The sequence below is a fragment of the Silurus meridionalis genome, chromosome 12 (assembly GCF_014805685.1).
Source record: "Silurus meridionalis isolate SWU-2019-XX chromosome 12, ASM1480568v1, whole genome shotgun sequence".
Taxonomy (NCBI): domain Eukaryota; kingdom Metazoa; phylum Chordata; class Actinopteri; order Siluriformes; family Siluridae; genus Silurus; species Silurus meridionalis.
Genome location: NC_060895.1, coordinates 25,888,518 through 25,898,517, shown reverse-complemented (window position 1 = coordinate 25,898,517; position 10,000 = coordinate 25,888,518). Strand labels below are relative to the sequence as shown.

General features: G+C 43.9%; 1 protein-coding gene and 1 long non-coding RNA gene across 3 annotated transcripts in view; both read left to right on the top strand.

The window, feature by feature from the left end:
• slc2a2 (solute carrier family 2 member 2) overlaps nt 1-5,728 on the top strand; it is a 17,107-nt gene extending 11,379 nt beyond the window's left edge. For both annotated transcript variants that reach the window (XM_046863444.1, XM_046863445.1), the window contains exons 9-11: nt 207-308; nt 2,273-2,476; nt 3,930-5,728. In XM_046863444.1, the coding sequence (XP_046719400.1) occupies nt 207-308; nt 2,273-2,476; nt 3,930-4,127 (504 nt within the window). In that variant the 3' untranslated portion in view covers nt 4,128-5,728. The remainder of the gene's footprint in view (nt 1-206; nt 309-2,272; nt 2,477-3,929) is intronic.
• Nucleotides 5,729-7,728: 2,000 nt separating this feature from the next.
• On the top strand, nt 7,729-8,413 carry LOC124394073. Its single transcript, XR_006927422.1, has 3 exons — nt 7,729-7,868; nt 8,031-8,108; nt 8,251-8,413. It is a non-coding gene; the product is annotated as an uncharacterized LOC124394073 (long non-coding RNA).
• Nucleotides 8,414-10,000: the final 1,587 nt, after the last annotated feature.

Sequence of the window (10,000 nt, the reverse complement as noted above, 5' to 3'; positions counted from 1 at the left end):
CACAGAACTATTAATGGTTCACTATTGGCATGTCCAAAACCACACAGTCTATTTACTACATAGTGCACATAAACTAATCATCATCAATCATAAGTTCACTGTGGGCGTGTCCCAAATCACACACCCTATGTGCTTTATAGTGCACATAATTACAACTTTTGGTCACTGTGTGTATAATCTGTTTTTTTCCTGTATTGTGTGTGTAGGTGGTTCTGGTGGACCGGGCTGGGAGAAGAACTCTGCTGTTAATCGGTTTGAGTGGAATGTGTTGCTGTGCTGTGGGAATGACGATCGGACTCGTTTACCTGGTGAGATCATTTCAACTTCTGATGATAAAACTTACTGCCTGTCTGCCCTCTCTGTGTTAGTGAGACAGTGAGACAGGGGTGTGTCTGGTCATGTGATTTTTCAGACAGTGAGACAGGGGTGTGTCTGGTCATGTGATTTTTCAGACAGTGAGACAGGTGTGTGTCTGGTCATGTGATTTCTCAGGCAGTGAGACAGGTGTGTGTCTGGTCATGTGATTTTTCAGACAGTGAGACAGGTGTGTCTGGTCATGTGATTTCTCAGGCAGTGAGACAGGTGTGTGTCTGGTCATGTGATTTTTCAGACAGTGAGACAGGTGTGTGTCTGGTCATGTGATTTTTCAGACAGTGAGACAGGTGACGGAGGTGCACTGCATCACTGCATTCTTACAAGCACGCATAAGTTAATTACAGTATGCAGTCACAGCACACGTGGGCGTGTCTATACCATGTCAGGGGTGTGGCTATGGGTGGAGCACGGACAGTGTGGTGTGATGAAATATTATCAACTTGTAGTTGATTATTTACTCTAAAAGCATGTCCCTGAGTGTTTTATCAGACTGACAGCACAGCTACATGTCAATCTTTTTATCCATTTACTATAAACACTCATTTTCTGAAGTCCTGAAGATGTGTGAGAACATTCAGCTTTACTCCTTACTATTACACTACTGTTAGAGCTCCTGTCACAGAGAATGAACCAATCATGAGGTTTTCCCGTGAGGTTCGGTCTCCACGAGGTGGAAAAAAATCTTAACAATCAAAGTCCAGTAAAATCATTTCATAAAACACTGGTCATGAGGAGGAGTTGAGCAATTTACACTCTATAACGTGATAACACCAGCATGTGGGTTTATCAGTGATGAGGCAATAAGCTGCAGGTGTGACTGATCTCCTGCTGTTTACATTTACAGCATTTAGCAGACCTCCATGTCCAGAGCAACGTACAAAGTGCTTTGAGTTTTCATCAATGAATAAATCTACACTGAAACACTGATTACAAACGTAAGATAAATCAGACTACACTCTGATTAGAGGAGTATTTTATAAAAGACAAAACAAACTTGGAAAGTGTTAGTTTAAGTGTTTCAGGAAGATGAAGGTCTTCACCCATTGCTTGAAGATCGCCAGGGACTCCACTTTTCAGACATCTAGAAGAAGTTCATTCCACCACCTCGGTGCCAAAACAGAGAAGAGCCTTGAAGTGTACTTACCTCTCATTCTGAGAGAAGGTGGTACCAGTGGAGCAGTGCTGGAGGATCTCAGACAGCATGGTGCAGTGCAAGATGTGATGAGGTCTCTGAGGTAAGATGGTGCTGGACCATTTTCAGCTTTGTAGGTGAACATCAGTGTTTAGAATCTACAACGTGCAGCTACCAGAAGCCAGTGAAGGAGCAGCAGTGGGGTGGTGTGGGAGAACTTGGGCAGATTAAACACAAGTCGTGCAGCTGCATTTTGGATCATTTGCAGTGGATGAATAGCGTTTAGAGGAAGACCTGCCAGCAGAGAGCTGGTCTCGAAAGTCTCGAAATCACAAGACCCTAAACAAGCACCTGGGCAGCCTGTGAGGACAGAACTGGTCGAATCTTTGCTTTTCTGAGTGAAGCAGATGGGAAACAGTGCCTACTGATGGACAGAAGAGGAACTGCAGGGTGTTTTTCTATTATGGTGCACTAACATTATCATCCAACAGGGTGCTCTTTATAAACTCGGCTTTCAGTGACGGTTAATAAAATAAATACATAATTGAAACCAATAATATTGTTATATTATTTAAATATTAAATACAAATATACATACAAAATAAATTCATAATATATAAATAATATTCTTTGTAAAAAACAAATGTGTATATGTATTTTTTCTTACAATAAGTGTTTTAGATGAATAATAGCTGAACACTACACTAAATATTCCTCTCTACCATTTTTCTGTTCACTTGTTTACGGTCTCCTCTGCTATTTCAGAACACATACTCCTGGATGAGTTACCTGAGCATGGTGGCCGTTTTTCTTTTCGTCAGTTTCTTTGAAATTGGACCAGGTCCGATCCCGTGGTTTATAGTAGCTGAGTTGTTTAGTCAGGGGCCACGGCCTGCAGCCATTGCTCTCGCTGGCTTCTGCAACTGGACCAGTAACTTCATCGTCGGGATGTTTTTCCCTTACGTGAAGGTAAAGTACCCTCAGTCCACTCGGTCCAGTCTGCACTAACGACTCAAACGGATCATTTACAATCCTTAATGAACTGTACACTACTGCAGGGACAGACACAAGGGCCACACCTCCTTTACTGAACTGACAGACGCAGAGGCCACACCTCCTATACTGAACTGACAGACACATGGGCCATACCCCTTTACTGAACTGACAGACACATGGGCCACACCCTTTTACTGAACTGACAGACACATGGGCCACACCTTTACTGAACTGACAGACACATGGGCCACACCTTTACTGAACTGACAGACATGGGCCACACCTTTACTGAACTGACAGACACATGGGCCACCTCCTTTACTGAACTGACAGACACATGGGCCACACCCCTTTACTGAACTGACAGACACATGGGCCACACGCCTTTACTGAACTGACAGACACATGGGCCACACCCTTTTACTGAACTGACAGACACATGGGCCACACCCCTTTACTGAACTGACAGACACATGGGCCACACCTCCTTTACTGAACTGACAGACACATGGGCCACACGCCTTTACTGAACTGACAGACACATGGGCCACACCTCCTTTACTGAACTGACAGACACATGGGCCACACGCCTTTACTGAACTGACAGACACATGGGCCACACCTCCTTTACTGAACTGACAGATACATGGGCCACACCTCCTTTACTGAACTGACAGACACATGGGCCACACCCCCTTTACTGAACTGACAGACACATGGGCCACACCTCCTTTACTGAACTGACAGATACATGGGCCACACCTCCTTTACTGAACTGACAGACACATGGGCCACACCCCTTTACTGAACTGACAGACACATGGGCCACGCCTTTACTGAACTGACAGACACATGGGCCACACCTCCTTTACTGAACTGACAGACACATGGGCCACACCCCTTTACTGAACTGACAGACACATGGGCCACACGCCTTTACTGAACTGACAGACACATGGGCCACACCTCCTTTACTGAACTGACAGACACATGGGCCACACCCCTTTACTGAACTGACAGACACATGGGCCACACCCCCTTTACTGAACTGACAGACACATGGGCCACACCTCCTTTACTGAACTGACAGACACAAGGGCCACACCTCCTTTACTGAACTGACAGACACATGGGCCACACGCCTTTACTGAACTGACAGACACATGGGCCACACCTCCTGTACTGAACTGACAGACACATGGGCCACACCCCCTTTACTGAACTGACAGACACAAGGGCCACACCTCCTTCACAAGAACTTCTCTACTGGACTTCATGTGTGAATGTTTGTGTTTTATAGTTATGCTACGAGGCTAATGTAGCTAACAAATAAAGTATACTGACAGACTCTAGATCTGCACAGAACCAGAATAAGTGAGCAAATGAACATTATCCAAACTCATGTATATATTTATTTATTTTGCAGCACTACTGTGATGTGTATGTCTTCATCATCTTCGCTGTTCTACTCTTCGGTTTCACGATCTTCACGTCTTTACGAGTCCCTGAGACTAAAGGGAAAACCTTTGAGGAAATTTCAGCTCTGTTTCAGAAGAACCGACCAGCAGGTCGACAAGTAGTGGCAACAGAACTGCAGCTGCTCAAGGGCACCTCAGAGGCCTGAATCATGTTTACACTAACAGTGATGCTAATGCTAACTTCCTAAATCATGGACAGCTATCTTAGGAGAAGTTGTTAAACACATTTTGAATCATGTTTTACCCTGGTGTGACAGTGTTAATGCTGAAGTAAATGCTAATGCTATGGAGATAATGCTGAGCCTGTTACTACCTTCAGAGCAGTATATCATTTCATTTTTATTTTATTACAGTATCAGGACATGGGGACACGGGGACACAGGGACACTGAAATAGTTCTAGTAAGTTATCATTTCCATAGCAACAACTTGTACACAGGGGCCGAGCCATCTAACAAGCTACGACAGAGACACAGAGGCCACGCCTCCTGAGTGTCCCTCAGTGTTACTTAGCATCCCTCATGTCTCTTAGCATCCCTCAGTGTACCTCAGCATGCCACAGTGTCCCTCAGTATCTCTGTGTCCCTCAGCATTTCTCAGTGTCTCTCAACACCTCTTACTGTCTCTCAGCATCTTTTAGTGTCCCTCAGTGTCTTTTAGCGTCTCTTAGTGTCCCTTAGCATTCCTCAGTATCTCACAGTGTGAGATATGTCTCTCTGTGTCCTCAGTGTCCCCAGTGCCCCTAAGTGTCTCCCAGCATCCCTCTCTCTGAGTTCCTCAGAATCCCACATTGTCTCTCAGAACCCCTCAGCATCCCTCAGTGTCTGTATGCATCCATTAGTGTATCTCAGTGTCTCTCAGTGTCCCTCAGTGCCCCTTATTGTATCTCAGTGTCTCTCATCATCCCTAATGTCTCCCCGTTACCCTCATTGTCCCTCAGCATCCCCCAGTGTCTTTAAGCGTCCACCAGTGTCTCTCAGGGTCTTTAAGTATTCACCCAGCATCCCCCAAATGTCTCTCAGTGTCTCTTAGCACCTCCCAGTTTTTCTCAGCATCCCTTAGAGTCTCTCAGTTTCTCTCTGTGTATTTCAGCCTCCATTAGCATCCCCAGTGCCCCTAAGTGTCTTAGCATCTCTCAGCATTCCTCAGTGTCCTTCAGTGTCTCTCAGCATCCTTTAGTGTCTCCCAGGGTCTTTAAGTGTCCCGCAGCGTCCCCAACATCTCTCAGTGTCTCTCAGTATCTCTCAGCATCCCTTAGCGTTTCTTAGCATCTCTAGGCATCCCTCAGTGTGCCTCAGTGTCTTTTAGCTGTCCCTCAGTGTCTCTCATTGTCCACCAGCATCGCCCAGTGTCTCTTAGCATCCCTCAATGTCTTTAACTGTCTCTCAGGGTCTTTAAGTGTCCCCCAATGTCTCTCAGCATATCTCAGTGTCTCTCAGCATCTGTCAGTGTCTCTCAGCGTCCTGAAGGGTTCCTCAGTATCTCTGTGTCCCTTAGTGTTTCTCAATGTCCCTCAGTGTCTCACTGCATCCCTCAGTGCCCCCCAGTGTTTCTAGGTGTCTCTCAGTGTTCCTCAGCATCTCTCAGCCTCCCTCAGTGTCTTTTAGTGTTTCTCAGTGTCCCCAATGTTTCTCAGTGTCCCTCAGCGTCTCTCAGCATTGCATCACTCACATTACTGTTTAAACAGTTTTATTTCATTCTATTTTACATTTATTGTATTATTGTTGTAATAAAAGTATATGTCTGGACGGCTACATTTCCCCCAGTAGATGCTAACATGGCTGTAGCAACCAGTCCTGATAAATAACAACGATAATTTGCTTTGACTAGTTTAGATTTATTAAAGCAGCAGTATTTTTTTGTGTAAATTAGACATGTGATTTTTTAAAAAGAGAGAGAGAATAAACACCTCTTCCCGAAGAACATGGAGCTTATATTTAATGTAGCTTCCTGTCCTACCTCAGACTTCTTCTTGCCCAAACTTTGTAGCCACCATGGGTTATGAGTGCATCTTCTTCTCTCTGGTTCCTTGCTGTACTGCCCCGGCATTTCTTCCTGCTCGGCCGAGAGCTCATGGTTCAGCCTGACCTTGTATTTAGAAGTGAAGCAGATCAAGAGCCTTTATTAGTCACATGGACATTACAGCACAGTGAAATGAACTGATTTGCATATTCCAGCTATGTTTTTAGTTAATTTTTTAGAAAGTTGGTATTAGAGCACAGGGTCAGCCATGATACAGCACATGATACCCTGGAAGGGCCTCGCTCGGGGGCCCAAGAGTGTAAGATTGGTGATACACGGGCATTGAACCCCCAACCTTCTGATCAGTAACTCAGAGTGTGGAATAGTGCCAGAATATCATGGGGTTTATGATTAACACAGACAGAATCCCAACATTAGATTAGATCTTTTTATAACACAGAAAGAGGTCACTAAACTCCATCTCCATCACCTAGAAGCAGCATCTCTACTCTCCCTCCCCCATCCTGTCCACGTTCTACAGGGGGACTACTGAGCCGAGAGCATCCTGAGCGGCTGCATCACTGCCCGATTGGGAAACTGCACGTTCTCGGATCACAAGGCACTACAGAGGATAGTGAGGACAGCTTAGAAGATCATCGGAGTCTCTCCCCCCTCCAATATGGACATTTACACCACACGCTGCATCTGCAATGTCAAAAGCATTGTGGAGGGCCCCCACACACACACACACAAACACACACACACACACACACACACACACACACACACACAGACACCCTCACACACATAAACCACACACACACTGATCACAAACAGCCCTCACACACATACACCTCACACACACCTCACACACGCACACCTCACACACACACACAGACACCCCTCACACACACAGCCCTTACACACATAAACCACACACACACACTGATCACAAACAGCCCTCACACACATACACCTCACACACACCGATCACACGCACACCTCACACGCACACCTCACACGCACACCACACACACACACACACGCACACACACACTGTTTTGCACATCTATTTGACTGACATGTATCCACTTATTTTAGTCCTGAACCCTGTGTTCTGTATCTCTGTGTTGTTTTTTGTTGTCCATGCAGCACCAGGGTTCTGGAGGAAAGTTCTCTCATGTCACTGTGTACTGCATCAGATGTATATTCTAAACATGATAATAAAAGCTTGACTTGACTCTAATCAGCAGCAGTAATTGAACTCTGCAGCCACTAGGTGGCAGTAAAATATTAAATATACTTTAGCAGTCGCATCTTCAAGGGCGTTCTTCACTGCAGAAGAAACAGGGAGAGAACATACTGCTTTAAAGTCTTGCTGAAGATCACAGAACGCTCAGAAATATTTATATTTATATTTTTTCAGCCAAACCTCTCACAGGAATTCATCCAGATTTCACATCAAGTTCTTTTCCCAAAAGGACATTAACTCCATCATGCATGAAGGAACAGAGGAGTCAGGAGTAGATCAAACTCATTCAGGTTATTTGTGAAGCAGGTGGTGGAGATGAGAAGAAGATATAAATGAAGAGAAGGTGGAGATGAGAAGACAAAGATTAGAAAAGATGAATTTAAAGATTAGAGATTAGAAGGTGCATTTGTAAACAGTGTTCAGTAGGATTGGGGTGCTTAATACAAGAAAGAAGAAAGAAAGAAAGAAAGAAAGAAAGAAAGAAAGAAAGAAAGAAAGAAAGAAAGAATAGATGAATAGATGAATAGATGAAAAGAGTGCTGGTTCAGTCTGATTATTTTGGTAGCTGTGTTTTTCTCTCCCACTCTGTTTGAAGTTTCTTCTCCTGAACATGTGTGCAGATGTTCGGTGCTTATCCTCCTGCAGACCCCCTGCTATCTCCTAAGCTTCTGCAGGTCTGACCTTTGACCCCTGACCACAGGGTTTGGGGTTTTTGTTTATGAGGAGCTAAGTAACAGCATTAGCTGTGTGTGTGTGTGTGTGTGTGTGTGTGTGTGTGTGTGTGTGTGTTTCAGCAAGACACATTTCATTACTGTTTCCTATACCACTGTTTTCAGCACCACATACTGGTTTTCTCGGTGGAGAACGTGAGAAGATGGACAGAGTGATGAAGAGACAGAGACACTGAGCAGGAGGTAAAATTCCTCCACTTTCTGTCGTCTGTAGGCGCTTTCATTCACTCGTTCTGAACTCCTGACCTGCTTAATTTCATTACAGCTCTTCAGATCTCACACTTGTTCTCTCTCTGCATCTCTCTGTTTCCTGTTCCTTCTTTAGAACCTTCTGTGGAAGTGGAGAAAGATCAGAGCAAGAAGAACAATACAATTAAAGCAATTACATACACCAAGATCCAAACCACACACCCATTTCAGTACACATCAAAGCTTGTGTGAAGAAGAGATGAAGACATCCTTCATGTATTCAGTGGTTCCCAGACTACGGCCCCCACATGTGGTACAGTCCTCTGAACAACGCAGAAGACATACTTTTTAAAATGTAATTATAAATAAATATTTGACTTATATTATATCTGTATTTAATAATCACATATAAATATACAAAAATCAGATCTGTATTTGATAATAAAAGTTGACTTTCAAAATAAAATGTCCTTTAGGTATAAACAGAGGTCGAGGTTTCAATATTTGATCGTTGGAACTGTCTCGACTCGCCATTACTGCCGCACAGACCTGAATAAACAGAGACACGCCCACAGTGCGTCTTCTTCATGTTTACAGTGGTTCATCCACCAATCCTACAGCGCGTCTCTGCTGTAAGCAGGTCAGACTGTAGTCTACACTTCAGCCCAAATTCATTCATTTAAACAAGTAACGGGTAACGCACCATACGCTAACGGAGTTACTTTATTTAAAACTAACGCATTACAGTATTAGTTACTGTTAAAAGTAACTGCGTTACAGTAACGTGTTACTGCCCAACACTGGTCATGATGCTCTTTTACAGTTTTTCTCAATTGCTAAAACACTAAACTCTATTGTCTGAACCAAATGCTCAGTTGCCTGAACCCACTGATTGAATCAATCACTCTTTTCATCTGTTTAGACACAACTTGCCAACACATTTTCATTGTGATGCACCCGTGCTGCATAATGGTGAGCACAGGTGACAAAAGTCAAACACAATTAAAGCACAAGTGTCACCACTTGAACACTACAACTCAAAATGGATCACACTTGTGGCTAATGATGTGAGGGAACATATAGAGTAATCCAGTTCAGAGAGCACTGGTTTGTGAGACCCTACATGGATAGAAATCTGATAGGAAGAGTTTGTGTGAGAGAAGGTGGAGGTGGTCAGTGAAGAAAAAGAACAGTAATATCTGATGAAATCAGAGCTACTGTGATTGACCATGTTCTTGTCCATGGTATGAGCATGAGGGAGGCTGGACAAAGGGTACAACCAAACATCAGTAGATTCACTGTGTCCACCATAATCCAAAGATTTAGAGAAGAGAACAGGTCATTACCTTTTTTTGACATTATAGTACAGTATGTAAATGTTGACAGCAGTTACTGTATGACAGACTACATACTGTACCACAGTATACTGTAAGTAAATATATATGTTTCAGTACATCACTGTACCACTGTACTGTAGTATTGTAATGGAGGGTTGGTCTAACTGTCTGTAGGCCCAGTATTCCATGTATATTTTTGGTAACTCCATATTCTCTTTTTGTAGAATTGAAAGACTGCCACATGGGGGTGGGAGGACAGGTATGTTCTCCCCACACCAAGAGATATGGTCCGTGAGAACAATGCCAAAAAACTGAGTGAAATTCAGTAGAAGATCACTGAGGACCATGTAAAATTTGAGAGTATCATCAGTGTCAGCCTCTCTACTGTTGATCGTGTCCTCAAGCGCAACAGACTGCGCATGAAACAGCTATACAGAGTGCCCTTTGATCGCAACTCAGACAGAGTCAAAGAGCAAAGATTCCAGTATGTACCGGTTGGCATATATCCAGACACATTCAATGTTGATTACTCTAAGTAGTGATTTACTG